This window comes from Etheostoma cragini, chromosome 22, assembly GCF_013103735.1.
Source record: "Etheostoma cragini isolate CJK2018 chromosome 22, CSU_Ecrag_1.0, whole genome shotgun sequence".
NCBI lineage: Eukaryota > Metazoa > Chordata > Actinopteri > Perciformes > Percidae > Etheostoma > Etheostoma cragini.
In genome coordinates, this window is record NC_048428.1 from 12,987,850 (window position 1) to 13,004,704 (window position 16,855).

A 16,855-nucleotide genomic window follows, 5' to 3' on the forward strand; every position below is an offset into this window, starting at 1 on the left:
ATCTTGCTTAAAGTTGCGCAAGGTTTTAAAATGCAGTGTAGCAATACTACACATGTAGGTACACACAGTCACAGATGAGGTGAAGCAGTAAGCAAAGTATATTGATATTTGCAACGACTGTAGACAATAACTTAACCTGAGCTATTAATGTTTGGAGATTATGCTTACAGTTTTTTATGATTATTTTGAAAAGGGAAAAATGACATGCATACAAAATCGGTTGGGGTGACAAAAAAATTCTAATTTTAGGATCTGAAAGGGAAAAAAGCCTTTTCCTAAATAAGGATGAGAGAAGAATGTGATGTTTAAGATGTGTCTACGTCAGTAATAATTGGCTTGAGTGAAACATAAAAGTCATCCCAAAAAGGCTTATTTCTTTCTTGAATGCCAGTTAATTTGAAAACCTGTAATTTAGATGCTCAGTTTTCCTGTTACTATTATTCACACAACAAAATACAGCCTTATATAAATGCACTTACAACTCACAGGTAAGTTGCCTACATTGTATAATACTCATATTTTTGTAAGTAGGTTATTTAAGTAGAAAAGTGACATGTTTTTTCAGCAAAAAAAAGGGAAATTCTGCACACATTGAATGTGGCATGCTGGTTATATATATATATATATATATATATATATATATATATATATATATATATATATATATATATATGCCAATTATTTCACATGTGACTTTAACACGCCCATAGGCTTATACACGAGAGCTTAGCTGAAGAGTACACTCATGACGGTCACCCAATCTCCCTGCTGCCTCACTGCGGCCGTTCTCGAACGTACGTGACGTCGTTTCCTCTCTCCAACATGGCGCAGGAGGCAGGTCGTTAATGGAAATCGGAGGGATTTACCCCACCTTTCTGTGTTTATTTATGTTTGTCTGTTAGTTGCTCTGCGGCTGACATTTGTAAAGGAATACATCTCCATTCGAGGCGGCTGCAGCCCCCCTCGGGACCAGGCACACCTCGCCCCTAATTCCGGTGCGGCATGTTTGAGGGCAAAAAGACGAAAAACATGTTCCTTACACGAGCTTTGGAAAAGATCCTGGCCGACAAGGAGGTGAAAAAGGCTCACCATTCACAATTGCGCAAAGCCTGCGAGGTGGCACTTGGTAAGTTATGTTGTTTTAGCTCCACATTTTTGCAGTCTTGGACTCATTGATTTAGACACGTCATGCAACCTTTCACTTAAACCATGTTATCCTGCAACAACGTCGCAGTGTTTGGCAACACAGTGTTTTCACATTCATAAATGCTGACTGCTAATGTCTTATTATGTTACGTTGTACTGAAGGAAGACCTTTGTTATTAATTGACGTGGCACGGACTCCGTGGAAACGATTCCGTGTAGAACACGGAAATGGTGCAGGAGGGGTGGGTGTTAGCAACGCCGAACCGATGCTGCGAAACTATTGCGATGTGAGAAAAGGCCGAGCACTTGACAGAAAACAAAGTTGCTGACGGCTGTATCATCTTTCAATATCAAGCAAACCAACAACCACACCTCATATATTCGTCAAGTATAAACTATATTAATTTAAACTGCTTAATTCCAAGTGTTTAACCCCATAAAGGTGATACGTTAGTGTCTCTTCCTGGTACTAAACGCAAGACGTGCCCGTTCAGCAGTGTTGGAGACATGTTAATCCATTATTACAACCTTTATTTATTCGTCAGTTAAATCATTGGATAGTCTGAGCTCTCTTCTTGATTAATATGTTGTAAAACTACGCGTGAAGTCGGGGGAGAAGGTGTCAGCTGTCAGTAGCACTAGCACATCTATGCTAGAACAACGTCAAGCTGCTGTAATAATAAGACGTGTTTTCCGGTCTTATCTTAAATACAATTACAATAGAAATACACGTGACACCGATCCCAACTCCAATACCTGATAATACTAAATTGAAAAAATAAATAATGAATATGAAACAACAAACGTTATCTACATATAGCGTTGTGACATTTACGGTGCTTTTATTTTGAAGTGAACATCAGTTAACGTCCGGTTTTAAATTAACTGTATACTGTAGCTTTATGAAACTTTGTTAGCAGGTGGATTTTCCGAAACACGTCCTTGCGGAAGCTATTTTTTTTTAATTTTTTTTATTTTTAATAGCATCAATATAGAAATTCACATAGGAGCAAAGCAGCAAAAAATCTACAATTACTATACCATAGCCAATGATATTTTCCCATGCCAGACCTTTATTTTTGTGATCCCTTTTTTATTTTTATAATCAGAAAAAAGTAAACATAACATTCACAAAAGTTACAAACTGGGACATAGGAACACATCCCAGGGCCACAAATTCACAGAGAGGAAAAATGGGAGGGAGGGAGACAGACAAAACCACACATGCAAAAGCAGACACACACACACACACACACAGACGGACACAAGACAAGGGACCAATCACACACGCTAACAAAAGAAAAGGCTACAGCATTGCCTTCATGGACCCCAAAGTCTTCCCCCGGGGCTCCACCCACACGAGCCGTGGAGAGTTCCATGTATGTGATATTCCAAAAATAAAGGATCCATGAACGAACAGATAAGTCATGAGGTGGCTTCAAACGGGTTGCAATTATCCTCTTACCAGCATACACAGCACGTTTTTGAGCTTTAGAGAGCTGGAAGGTTGACAGGTGATTCCTAATCAAAACGTTAACAGTAACAGGCACAGTAACATTAATCACGTTGGAAATTTTGGATGCAATATTGTTCCAGAACTGACCAACAGGAGAGCACTCCCAGGACATATGAAGAAATGTACCTTGAGCTTTAGTTGGGCAGAACGTGCATAAAGGGCATGTGATGCATTTTCCTTTGTAGGAAATTATAGTTAATCTGCTGATGATCTGGATTTTAAGATACTTCTGGAATGTTGGACCATACATTATGCCAATCGAGAGCGGGGTCTGGGCCTTCAAGGACTGATCCGCTTAATAGGAAGGGCAGAGCGTCCAGATATCACCAAGAACTGAAAGAGCCTGAATACCATACCACAGTTTTTAGACTGAAAAGTATATAACTTCTGAATAGGATGGATGGGCAAAGGCCTCTGCCAAGGGACACCGTATGCCTTGAGTCCCATGCCAGACTGTTCTGAGTTGGAACAAGCTGGGGTTTGTCCTGCAAAGGGAGTAACATGACACTACCAAAGAAACAATGAGTCCATGTTGTGCAGCAGCCAAGCATCCAACCTGTCCTGGCAGTTGCTGCTGTTACCAACTCATTCAGCTGTTGCAGGGTTTTGAAATGGCCTTGAAGGCTAAATACACCAATCATGTTTGTCTAGGCTTGCTCTGATGTTTTGTGAAACCAACACACCTACACATAAATTATATATTCCGTCCCCACTTAAGTGTGTGTGGAGCAACAGTGCTGATGGCAAGAGGTTAGCTTTTATTGCAAGAGTGAGGATCTCACTAGCATTTATTGAAAGGGTAAATACACCATGAATTGCTATAGTGATCTAGCTGGAGTCAGTATTATCCCTGGGAATATCTGGGAATCAGAGCATAAGGACTTGAATTGATGATGTCATCAGGTGACACTCTTTGTCTATTGTAAGTGAATTAGTCACCCTATTGGTTTTATTGAAATGTAGGTTTTGAGTCAGAAAACGTTCACAAACCAATAAATTCCCGTCATGGTTGCTGACTGTAATGTAGCATCCTATCAGTAATTCACTGTTTATGGAGCAGCACCATATTTTTTCTCCACATGACACCACCATACATTCTTTCTCAATAGCCGCTTTCTGACCGGATAGACTTTTGCAGTTCCTAGAACATAACGTTCCTAGAACCCTTTTTTTCTTGTGTTGCAACTGGACAAATTTGGGGATTATTAAGTTCCTCTGGCCACTTTAACTCTTTCAGCTCCTACTTCAGGGCAGGGTCTTTTCTCTTTTTCACATAGTGTTGGTTAGATGGCTGTGTTATAATAACAAAAGATCAGTGCCTGTGGCCACATGGTCAGTGTGAATGCAAATGGTAAACCGGTTTTGGGGGAGAGTAGTTAGTAGAACTGTTTAGAAGTGGACTGTTCCTTCAACTACGTTCCTGCTACTACCTGGTCGAAAAGAGGCTTATGCCACTAACTAATAGTCACCACTTAAAATAATTATATTTAAAGGTATACTTTCTCTTTTAAAAAGCAGTGTTAGTCAGTCACACAGTCAAGGCTTGTGGGTCTCCTCAGGTCAGAAAATGAAAGAACAATATTGAGGAAAAAACCATAAACACTGTGCAACAGAACAGTGAAAAGGGGAAATATGTCATCATAATTAACTCTGCTGATTTTAACTTCACACTGAGGCTCAGCCATTCACTAAAAATCTATGAAATGATATCTGTAATGAGATGTAGAAGTTCATAAAAAAACTGGCTGACCTAGTATACTGAGTGACTTACGTAATCCCCTCCAGCTCTCGGGGCTCTGAGACATATCAGAGAGTGTCTGTGCCAGAGTCTCCTCTTTGCTGTCACTGGAAGTTCTCCTGTTATTCTTATTGCAAAACTAGGTATTGTTTGAATTCTTGCTTGTATAACACAATATAGTATATTTTATTCAGCTTTTCATAACTGTTTGATCATATTTGGCATATACACTCATGAATTGTTTATCACTGTCTGGTTTTAATGCATAGGAATGAGGAAAAAGGCTCCAGCTAGGCTACCTTTGCCAGAAAGTCCACCCTCCTCCCTCCCAAACTGACCTTTCTCTTGGATTATCAAAATGTCACTCAGCAGTTTCCCAAAAAGAACACCATCTCAATTTCTCCCACTCTAAACTGTATGTGTGTAGGCTCCTGTTATCTTTGGATCGCACCGACAGCTTCTTTGACAAGAGCTGTCTGAAAGCAAGAGACAGACAGAGGGTAAGTCCAACAGTAAACTCAAAATATCAAAGGCCCTCAGGCTGTACTTGCCAGGAAGTGAACATAGAAGCTCTGGTTCATTTGCTGTCGCGCATTGCAAGCTTCACATTATACTGGCTTTATAGATGCTCTTATTGTTTTTAAACCCAACTCGGTGTCCTCTCTGATTTAAGATATCCATGTAGCTTCACTGCTTCTGCAAAACAGTCCTACTGGGAATGTGACAAGCTAAAGCAGGGGACTCTGTATGAGCTACCACGCTAAGAGGAGTGAGTACTTGGATCCAGGCTAGTAATCTGTTGAGTCCTGCTGAGCACACAATGCTCATTTTCTCTCCCCTTAGGGCGTATCATCTTAGTGTTTGTGCATAGGATGCAGCAACATTGAAACCTGTTGCAGATGCATTCTTGATTCCTCCATTTTTTTCTCCATGCTGATGCGTATTCTGTCCAGGTTCTGGAGGCAGTCACTGGAAAGAGAACTCCATTATGTCTGAAACTGTGTACTCACTTTATTTTCTTTTTGTCACAGAGCATTCAAGATAAATTATTTACTCTGTAGATGTAGCTGAAATGTAGGTCAATACATTGTAGTGTGGACAAAATGAACATGCTACAAACAATTTACCTACTAACACATCAAGCAGACAGAGCAATATGGACATCCCATTGGATTCATCTTCATTGCCCCCTGATGAAATCCATTATTCAGTGGTATTTTGTGTCTGGTTCAAGCCACCAACACTTGAGAAAAACACCCGTCCCTCATTGCTTTCTAAATTCTTGATTTTCTTTTTTTTCTTTTCCCTAACGTTTACTTCAGCAGTTTCACGCTGGGCGGGTACGGTACAGTCGGTTTCTCTGGGATTGTTTGCTGGAAAAAGCCTGCCTTGGGTTTTGTATAGGCAGCGTGTGAATTTTATTCCAGAAAGTTGTGTTGCAAGCAAGCACACCTTATCATTGTCAATAGGCTTGTCAACTTTGTTGCTTTGCAAGATGGGGTATATATGAGAAAATGACAATAAACCAGGAGCTAGTAGCTATATTGACATGGTTCAGCCCCTTGCCATGCTATAATGGTAGTGTTTGTTAACTTTAATTTATTCATTAGTCCCCCTCTCCCCCTCTTCATCAACATGAACTCTTTCTTCTTTAAAGAGTTATGACTGGTGCCTATGAAAGTTGGTGATGTTGTTGGGCATTTTGTTATTAAAGCTTTTATAATAAATCCATCTAAAAAAATGAGAACAATTCTAAATAAGAAGATATTATGTTGATTAGTTTGTTCATTTTAATTCAGAAAAGCTGAAGAACAGTGTTCCCTGTTAGAGTTACATGTGATTCAGTTGTTTTTGTAAAGAAAGCTATGAAAGAGATGCAGATTTTAGGAAATTTCCTTAATTGATCCTCTGCCACATAATGATCTCATTATCTTATTATCAAAGGCTTAGAAATCATTATCAATTAATCGTTAACATCCCTACCGGCAATGGACTTTTTAATGATTAAGAAGTGTTTCCTGCTCATACATGGGATGTTTGCTTCACTGTAACATTTAACTTAGACCGAAATGTGGTTCGACTAATGCCACTGCATTTGTGGAACATCTGTGGCAGAACAATTTCCTATCCAAGGTCAAAAGAACCTTGAATAAATTGTAAACACAGACTAAATCAAAAGGAGTGCTCTTTTGCACCAAATTCAAGGCCACTGCATTCACTGGCCACCTTTTCTCTCGAGTTGGCAAACCTGGCAGGGAAGCCAATGGGACAACTGTACCTCTGATCATTAGGATGGTGAACGCACGCTCCTCCACAATTAGCTGCACAATAGTCACCACATGCTCACCCATGATAAGCACCAGGCTATAAATGATTCTGTTTGCTCGTTAATGTTTTTACCGAGACTCCCGAAAGACCCGCAAAGCCTTTCCAAAAATATGAAGTGCAGGGGCTGAGAGCTGATGTCAAGGCAAGCCTCGAATGAGTAATAAAAGCTTTCCTGATTTGTGTACCTGACAACCCTTTTTATCAGCATCCTTCATATTCTTGACAGACACGTATCAACACAGAAGTTAAAGTCAGGAAGTTTTATTCTCATTTCCACTGGAGCAGAGGCCAACTAGTTAACCGGCTGATGAAACTGGCAGGTATTACTGGGGATGGGAAAGTGTTAACAAGGGAAGAGATGGCAGCTGTCACTGTTTGACTTGGAATCAGATACATTTCCATGTATGTGTACAGTTTAAAAGATCCTTATCTTCTTCCAAAGTGGAGCTACAAACAAGTGGGAGGCAGCACTAGACAGACTAAACTCTATTGGAAAAGCAGACCTGCTTTGTGGCAGCATTTCCTCTTCCAGCGTGTTGTAGGGCTGCAGCTGACGATTATATGCCTTAATTATTACTCCATTGCTTATTAAAATTAGAGAAAGTGTGTGATAAAAGCCCATTGCAAGTTCTCAGTCCAAAGGGCAAAGGTCTTACCAGGATTTTGAATGTGCTGTATTTGTTAAAGTGTAGTAAATTTGTTTGCGATAAATTGTTCCACAATTAAGTCTTCTGCTACATTTCCCTGAAGGAAAGGGAGACATTAGAAAGGATGAGAAGATGTGTTTGGTTTCTGTCTCTTGTCTCCCCTTCAGACTACGTGCAGACACTTAATCAGCTTGTAACCCCAAAGGTTGACTGCTTTTCAGATAATGAGCAGTGGAGTAGTCAACATGGCAGGGCCAGGGTTCGCTCTGAAAACAAAAATAATTCTCTTATCCATACAGACGAGCCAGTTTAGAATTTAGAAAGAAACATTTTCTTCTTTTATTTTTTTTAATATTCCATACTTTAGAAATACTTTCAACTAATACATCCATACATAATATATTATTTATCTCCACTGATGCCTCCTTAAGTCCCGGGACAAGAGATAAGTTAATTATACCACAAACAGATGAGACGAATGAAGAGAAACCCTCTCATCTCTCTCTTCCTCCTCCTCTGTTTCAGCTTGTGTTGCTTGTATTTATCTTTATTTTCTATCTGATGTTGACCTATTATCTGTTGTTGTCCATGCACTTGGTTGTTAGCCGCTGCTTACTCCCATTTGTTTTGTTAGCTTATCCTGCCTTACTTTGAGACTCTGTACATCACTCCATAATTCTGATCACTTGGTAATATACAGTATGGTTCGCGTAGGTTACAGAACTACCAGTTGCAGTAAGCGTTTTTACGTCTGGACATCTCGTCCTTTAGGCAGTAGCACACTACGGAATTTGACAGTGCATCTCTTGGAATGCCAGCTCCCAAGCGTCAGTTGACCGCTTGAAACTTAAAAGGTGTTTAAACAAATACAGGGAGGAAAATAAGTATTTGAGCACCCTGCTATTTTGCAAGTTCTTCCACTTAAAAATCATGGAGGGGTCTGAAATTGTCATAGGTGCATGTCCACTGTGAGAGAGATGATCTAAAAAAAGAAATCCAGGAATCACAATGTATGATTTTTTTAAAACTATTTATTTGTATGATACAGCTGCAAATAAGTATTTTAACACCTGAGAAAATCAATGTCAATATTTGGTACAGTAGCCTTTGTTTTCAATTCCAGAGGTCAAACGTTACCTGTTGTTTTTCCCCAGGTTTGCACACACTGCAGAAGGGATTTTCGGCCCCCTCCTCCACACAGATCTTCTCTAGATCAGTCCGGTTTCTGGGCTGTCGCTAAGAAACACGGAGTTTGATCTCCCTCCAAAGATTCACTATTGGGTTTAGGTCTGGAGATTGGCTAGGCCACGCCAGAACCCTGATATGCTTCTTAAAAAAAACACTCCTTGGTTCTCCTGGCTGAGTGCTTCGGGTCATTGTCATGTTGGAAGACCCAGCCTCGACCCATCTTCAATGCTCTAACTGAGGGAAGGAGGTTGTTCCCCAAAATCTCGCAATACATGGCTCCGGTCATCCTTTCCTTAATACAGTGCAGTCGCCCTGTCCCATGTGCCGAAAAACACCCCCAAAGCATGATGCTACCACCCACATGCTGCACAGTAGGGATGGTGTTCTTGGGATGGTCCTCATCATTCTTCTTCCTCCAAACACGGTTAGTGGAAGTATGACCAAAAAGTTCTATTTTGGTCTCATCTGACCACATGACTTTCTTCTATGACTGCTCTGGATCATCCAAATGGTCATTGACAAACTTAAGACGGGCTTTGACACGTGCTGGTATAAGCAGGGGAACCTTCTGTGCCATGCATGATTTGAAACCATGACGTCTTAGTTTATTACCAACAGTAATCTTGGAAACTGTGGTTCCAACTCTTTTCAGGTCATTGACCAGCTCCTCCCGTGTAGTTCTGGTCTGATTTATCACCTTTATTAGGATCATTGAGACCCCACTAGGTGAAATCTTGCATGGAGCCCCAGTCCGAGGGAGATTGACAGTCATGTTTAGCTTCTTCCATTTTTGAATGATTGCTCCAACAGTGGACCTTTTTTCACCAAGCTGCTTGGCAATTTCCCCGTCGCCCTTTCCAGGCTTGTGGAGGTGTACAATTTTGTCTCTAGTGTCTTTGGACAGCTCTTTGGTCTTGGCCATGTTAGTAGTTGGATTCTTACTGATTGTATGGGGTGAACAGGTGTCTTTATGTAGCTAACGACCTCAAACAGGTACATCTAATTTGGGATAATAATTAAGTGGAGATGGACATTTTGAAGGCAGACTAACAGGTCTTTGAGGGTCAGAATTCTAGCTGATAGACAGGTGTTCAAATACTTATTTGCAGCTGTATCATACAAATAAATAGTTATAAAAAATCATACATTGTGATTTCTGGATTTCTTTTTTTAGATTATGTCTGTCAAAGTGGACATGCACCTACGATGACAATTTTGGACCCCTCCATGAATTCTAAGTGGGAGAACTTGCAAAATAGCAGGGTGTTCAAATACTTATTTTCCTCACTGGATGTGCAAAAATGACTTTGTCCACTTTAAGATGTAACGGTATGCACAAGAACTGCAATGGTTGTCTCACATAGAGCACATCTGTGAGGTTTTAACTCCATTATAACTTGCCCTTAACATCCTAAGACCTAAAAGACGGCGGGTTGGAAGAGAAAGGGCACTTTGGCTGAGTGAACGAAGGAGGATGCAATTCACAGTACACACATTTATCTTCCATTGACTTGCTATTATCTCCAGCTTGTGGACCACTGTCTTGCACAATAATAACCTGATTTCAAAGGGCAGAAAGTGCAATTCATAGCAGCCTAAAAGTGCCAAATCATGTACCAGCAGTGGAGTTAAAAAAAGATAAATTAATTTCAGTAACACAGCTAACAGCTGAGTAGTCAAGGCCCAGTGGAGGCTACGTTTTCTGTGACTTTTTGGCTAAGAAATGAGAGCCTTGATTCAGCCATGGCAGTGAAACTAGTGATTAAACACAAGCTTATGCAAGTGTGGGTGTGGGGGTTGTTTGGACACACGCACATAAACGTAACGCACACATACAGGCGTGTGCACACACTGGGAGCGCACGCACAGTTAGGTAGCCCAGACAACCTCTGGCAGTGTTTCCTTCTTCCCCTCCAAATGTAATTACTGCTGTGCAACCTTTCCCTTCAGGCTGGACAATAGAAATGTCAGGGGGCTGATTTTTCTTAGGGTCTTTTGTGGTGGTTGCAGCTGCCCCGTGTTTATCTATGTTTGATAGAAGGTGGAGGTGTACACATACTGTAGATTAATCCTTAGATTTGCCAAATTTAGCAGCACAAAGCTACAGTGTAGTCTTTATTATAATGCCAATGGACATTGTCTCATTACAAACTATTCCCAAAACTCTGTTGCTTGATGACTAATCACACCAGAGATGTAATAACGTTCACAGCCTGGATAATGGGGTCAATGTTTAACATTTAATGGAGATACATCTTTACTTTTTTACATGTTGCGGCATCATAAAGCCAGATTGTGTCCATCTGAGTCCTGAGGGTCGTGTTTTTGTCCCCTCAGCCTATTTCTCTTAAGCCGCCTACACATTTGGGCTGTGACGATATGGAAAATAAAACCAAAATCACGGTGGGAGAAGGCAGAATTGCAACACACTCCTTCCATCCCCAGAGTTATCCTTCTCGTCCAGATCCAGTGCTACCACATCTGTAACTTACTAGTAGTCCTTTTGGTGCCTTATTCCTGTTTTGTCTGGTAAATTAAGGTAACTGTACCGACGGCTTAAAGCGAAAGAGGGGGCACTGGTAACGCTAATGGAGGTGTAACGGGATGTAATCAATGACAAAACGATGCCATGTGGCAGAGAAAATGTTGTATCAGGAGACACACAGTTTTTTGTCTCTACCTTCTTGGACTTCCTGCAAAGTCAGTGGTCCATATCTGGAGACAAAGTCCACTTGACCACTGTTTTACTGAGGTGAATACAATCAGGCACTGTTTTGATTTTTAGCTGATCACTGCATACAGAGTGGTTCGAGCCAACCATGGGATCCATGCCAGATGCAGATGGGGTCTACACTCTTTGAAATAATGGTACTGCAGGAGGCCTCTAACCTCTCCTCTGTGTCTGTGTGTTTGTAAAGATTGTTGGACCCATTAGGGTTTTTTAACCCATTTTCTGTTATCATATCCATATTTTTGACCCAACAGGGCAGGAAGTGATTAGGATGCATTGAAATTATTTCCATTTTCCCCTCGCTGTACCTTTTTTCTTTCTTCCTTCTTTTCTTTCTTCCTTTTGTGGTACTGAATTTTAATGTCTAAGACTACGCACAGAAAGAACCAAACATGTCTTACTTCTGTGTAAAATAAGACCTAGCATACTGTTCCTCTCTAGTAGCCTTGTAGTATGAGCAGCACACACTCATGCAACATGTGGACACAAACAATAGAGCTGGCTAGAGACAGGTTTATATAGCAAATTTGTTTTGGAAGCCAGCCTTGTCCTTGTCCCTGCTTTCTCTTGCTTTCTCCCTTTCCCCTCCTCCCCCTATACAGTATGTCTGAACCCGCTGTCCCCTCCCAGCGAGGCTGTTTTCTTGCCACTGGTCTTGTGACGTACTGCAGAGCGTCTCCAGAGAGCTGTCTGTTTATCTCTGTCCCTCCTGCAAGGGGAGCAGCCGTGTGCGGGCTCTACTGTGACTTAATTGATGAAATGTTAAAGCTCTCATGAGATTTTTGGTGTGTGCATGTGTGTGTGCATTCGTATTAAATGCGTGTGCGAGTGCACTGAATCTGTGCATGTTTGATTGGGATTTTTTTTGGCTACATAGGTGCTCGCAGAATGTTAATTTATTGAATTAGTGTTGATACAACAGCTTTAGTCAGCAATAATATTTGCCCAGGTATGTGCAGGCGTCTAGGCCTGTCATTGCATTGGCTCTATCTGCTTTACAGACCGTTAAAGTCTACTCTAAATGATGATACGAGCATATGAGCCTAGGAGATGTGGATAGGGGTACTAGGTTAGACAGCTAGGCTTTGGTAAGAGATATTGCCTTTTATTTTCCAACCTTTTAATTTATATGCTGTAAGGCATAACGTAGCCACGTAATTTGCAATATTACATTGTTCATTGTAAATTCATTGCACTCCAGGTGCACTTTTTGCACACCTTTTAAACAAGAGAACGGCAGGGCAGCATGAACAAACAAATAGCGTCCGGGTATTTTAAATAAAGTGTCCACATTGACAGCACGCATCAGTGAGCAGAGCCCCCATGAGTTGAAATAATGGGTGCTTTGCCTTTACACATCATTTTGCAGATGTACTGCACCTCAGATGAGCTGCTGCTGGTTGAAAGCGCCATTGTGACCTCTGTATTTGTTTATGCTCGGGATGAAAATGCTAATCCCGTCCAAACTGTCTTTGACAACAGAATTCACACTTCACTCTCCATGGGCAATATACACAAACACTGCAAGACCCTTTACAAAACACTATAGGAAAGCTGTGATGCAGGCTACATTTGTTATGGCTATCAAGCATAAAAACATTTCATTGGTTTCCAAATATAATTTAGCCTTCGTTTAGAGTATGGGGCCAATGTGCAGCTGTATAATGGACCTTTGTTGTATATGAAAAAGGAGGGATGGTCACAGTTTAAAAAAATTATAAAAGCTTTTGTTTCTGACAAAGTTGGTACTAAATGTAAACAAAATCACAACTTTGTATATCTAAAAAAAACTAATTTAAAGGTGCCCTGTGGACTTTTCTTGTCGCGTTACTCCCCAAAACGCATTGTGAGCATTGGTGAGGTCTGACAAATGTGTTAAACGTATTTCCTTCCTTAAAAAACATTTGCAATGCTGTTTTTGAAATTGTGTTTTTTGAAATTGTGCATTGCTTACATCCAAGTTTATTTGCCAACAGTCTTCTTGGTTCTTGTGTGCATGCAAAAGCTAAACCAAACACCGACACTCTCTTAGAAAAACAACTCTGTAGCAAGACTAGAAGTAAAAGTAGTCACTTATAGTCAATGGCAAGTGTTAAAAACATTAACATTGCTTTTTTTAAAAGTCCTTACTTGTGTTATAACCTGGCCCTTAGGCCGCAACAAATAGGGGCCACACCATGATTAAGTTAATCAAAAATGTACTTTATCAAACAAAATCTGACTAAATTAAAGGATTATTAAGATGTGGGGTGTGCTTGTCAGTACAGTCCTTGGTGTAAATGTGCATGAGTGATAAATGTGTGCGGGAGTGTAAAGTGCAGGCAAAGCATACAGATAAATTAAAGCATAGGAAAAAAACCAACGGAGAGCTGGAACAGCAGCAACGGGCAGGCAGATAGAGCCCAGAGCTGCACTGCCGCCGTGTTTGAATAACCTGAGAACACTTGTAAGTTCCGGGTTACCCTTTTAACGATTCACCTGCAGCATCAGAAAGTCAGGTGAATACAGCAGACCCAGCACGGGTCGTCACACTGATGGCATTTCATTTTTTTAATGCGTTGTTGCACAAGCGCACATTACATGACTACAAACGCACCCGGGGGGGGGGGCATATAAATTGTTATTCCAGTGTTAATGGTCATGGCGAGCAGTCATCCCTGTGGCGGACACCCTCTGCAGGGTGCTCTGCTGCTGCTGCTGCTGCTGCTGCTGCTGCTGCTGCTGCTGGCTTAGGAATGCTTTGTCATGCTACAAAGGCAGGGTGGCGCCCAGGAAGAAGACTTAAGTCAGCCTGCAAGCAGCTCTTGTCAGCAGTGAGAGACAGTAGCGGGTTGTTTTGTCATGGACTTTGATATAATACTTAATGAGAGCAGACTGCCATTATGCTTGTGTTTATGGATGTTGTATTTTCTAAAATGCGTCATGTGGTCAGGGGTTCCCAAATACTTCCCTTGTTGATTCATCAGACTTCTCTGTTACAGCTGCACGTTTGCATTCTAAGAGGCTGACTACACCATTGTGCACTTGATATCTAAGCCATAATCAGCATTTACTGTAGCTCAGTGTAACTGTGATTAAAGGGATCACTGATAAGCCCCTTAGAAACATGTAATATATTAAGCACTGCAGGTACCTGTGTCTGCTTACAGTCAAGTTCAGCAACTTGAGTGTGATGTTGGCATCTTTCAGTGTGGACCAGGCTGTGTTTATCCTGTCATCTCAGTCCAACACCGTCACCTGAAGTTGTGAGGTTGTTGCACCTTCCCCTCACACAACAACAGCCTTCCCATAGGATTTCAGTAGCTGTCGTATGGCCCACAGTCTTCATACACAGGGCTGATCACACAGGCACCATGCTAATTGGTACCATGCTTTTGCAACATTGTCGCAGACAGAGGTGGCATCTGGCTGTTATTCGTGAGGTGACTTTGGGCGGAGGTTGGTGCAGTGTTGTCTTTGCCAGACTGGATACATCCAGTAATAAATATAGTTACAAACAGCATATCTTTCATGTATTAATCATGTAGTAATGGTCGGCAGCATTGACTCAGCAACTTTGTGTATCAAAACAGTAGCCTAGGTTGCTAGGCTAAAAGTTTTCTGAAATTCATGAAGTGTTTTATTTCCCCATCAGGAGGACAAAGCAATCAATACAGTACTGTTGGTTGGTGCTACAATACCATTTGACAGAGGGGAAGTACCTGACTGGAGTGCGTCTGTGCCTTTACCCGCTGCATTCATGCCTGTCCATTTTGTACACTTGCTAGCTTTCAAAAACCTGCCACTGCCCACTCTCGCCTTTATCCAGGCCCGGAGACTGCAGATTGGAGAAATGATTAGCCAGCTTTTGACTGACCTTCTCCCCTGCTTAGAGGCAGCTTTAGGGGGCTATTGAATAGAAGCCAACCTCAGGGTAAATGGGATTCAGTACAAACTGAAACAAGACCAAAATGCTCACACTGGCACAGTATTTGGTCAAGACCAGTTTGGTTAACTGGCCTTTTTGGGACACTGCTGCTTAAGTATCAGGAGCAGTAGGCCAATGCAATACTACACCAGAGAAATAGGAAATGTCTACATGTATCTGACCCACTTGTCTCTTGATGATGAAAGACAAGTTAGATGTAGGCCTAAAATGAATGTCTCCAAGAAGGAATTGGGTGGTCATTTAATGTCTTACTGTCATCTACTGTAAGGATCTGGGTCAAAGTTTATGGAGCTAGATTTGTTTCTTTAGTACATGCAAGAAAATAAATGATCTGAGAGAGAAAAAAAGTTTGAGAGAAAATGTTATCACACTGATGGCAAAAAAAAGCATTTTATAAGTGAAAACAAATATTTGAGAGGAAAGGTTTTCATACCAATAGCAAAAAAATCTCTCTCAAAATATCTTATTAAACTCTCAAATACATATTTTTTGCTATCGGTGTCAAAAGAAATTCTCCCAAAAAGTTTTTGCTCTTGATTCAATTTGTTGCTGTTGTCTCAGGATTTTTCACTCGATGTGAAAATAGTGTCATGGGCGGGGCAACAATCCTATTGGCTAGTTGTGTGAGCACCGTCTTGTCTTGGGAGTCCATCTGAATCATAACACTTTTGTCACCGCCATAGATGCGCTGCATTAGTTGAGCTCGGAAGCTAGCGTTAGCTAACTAACAGCCAGCCCACTTCTAAATAAATACATTTTAATTACCTAAATACTTTTTAACAGTCAAACTGAGACACTGGCGGTGAGCTCCAGGTCCTCTAGCCGCGGACGGACCAACATTTTGTAAGACAAAGCAGCTACTGTTTAAAAGCTAGGGTATATACATTTCTTTGTCATGTTCATCAGTGATGGTTATAATTTTAGAAAATTTAGAAACATCAATGTTTTATTATCATTTGCTTGCTACCTGAATGCAATTCTTGGCTGCAATGAGCGTTAAGAGATGCATTATTCAGCAGACATTACTGATGTTGCCCAATTGGGGGCAATTTTTGGCAGGGATGCAAAATATGGGTACAAAATCAGCAAAGCAAGTTCTGGTCATGGCTGGGGGATGTGCCGGTGCTACTTGGTGTGTGGGCTGGTCGGTTATTTTGCTAACACCAGCTTGCGGTGGGCTCCGGGGGGGTTGTGCCGCTGCTACCAATTCTGGAGCTCTCTGTGTCCCCCCGGAGATCAGATCAGGTCGAGGAGCGAAGCTTTTAGCAATGTATCCAATGTTTCCACGCAGGCCGTGCCCCACTGATGGCGGTCCGTCTGCGGCTGCAGGACTTGGAGCTCACCGCCAGTGTTTCAGTTTGACTGTTAAAAATTGTTTGGATAATTAAAAGGTATTTATTTAGAAATGGGCTGGCTGGTGGTTATCTATCTATGAAGGTGACAATGGTGTAATGATTCAGATGCACTCCCAAGACAAGACGGTGCTCACCCAACTTGCCAATAGGAATGTGGCCCAGACCATGACACTAATTTCACATTGAGAATTGTTTTTTACGTTTTGAAAGGAACACTTTTTTAAGAGATTTGTTGTTGTTTTTTTTACACAAATAGCAAAAAATTAAGAGTTTAAAAA

At 41.2% G+C, this 16,855-nt stretch overlaps 1 protein-coding gene across 11 annotated transcripts in view; it reads left to right on the forward strand.

The window, feature by feature from the left end:
* Positions 1–766: 766 nt before the first annotated feature.
* arfgef1 (ADP-ribosylation factor guanine nucleotide-exchange factor 1 (brefeldin A-inhibited)) overlaps positions 767–16,855 on the forward strand; it is a 52,838-nt gene continuing 36,749 nt past the window's right edge. For 7 of the 11 annotated variants that reach the window (XM_034862411.1, XM_034862415.1, XM_034862417.1 and 4 more), the window contains exon 1: positions 767–1,126. In XM_034862411.1, the coding sequence (XP_034718302.1) occupies positions 1,003–1,126 (124 nt within the window). In that variant the 5' untranslated portion in view covers positions 767–1,002. The remainder of the gene's footprint in view (positions 1,127–16,855) is intronic. The other 4 variants (XM_034862421.1, XM_034862423.1, XM_034862418.1 and 1 more) reach the window with 2 other exon arrangements.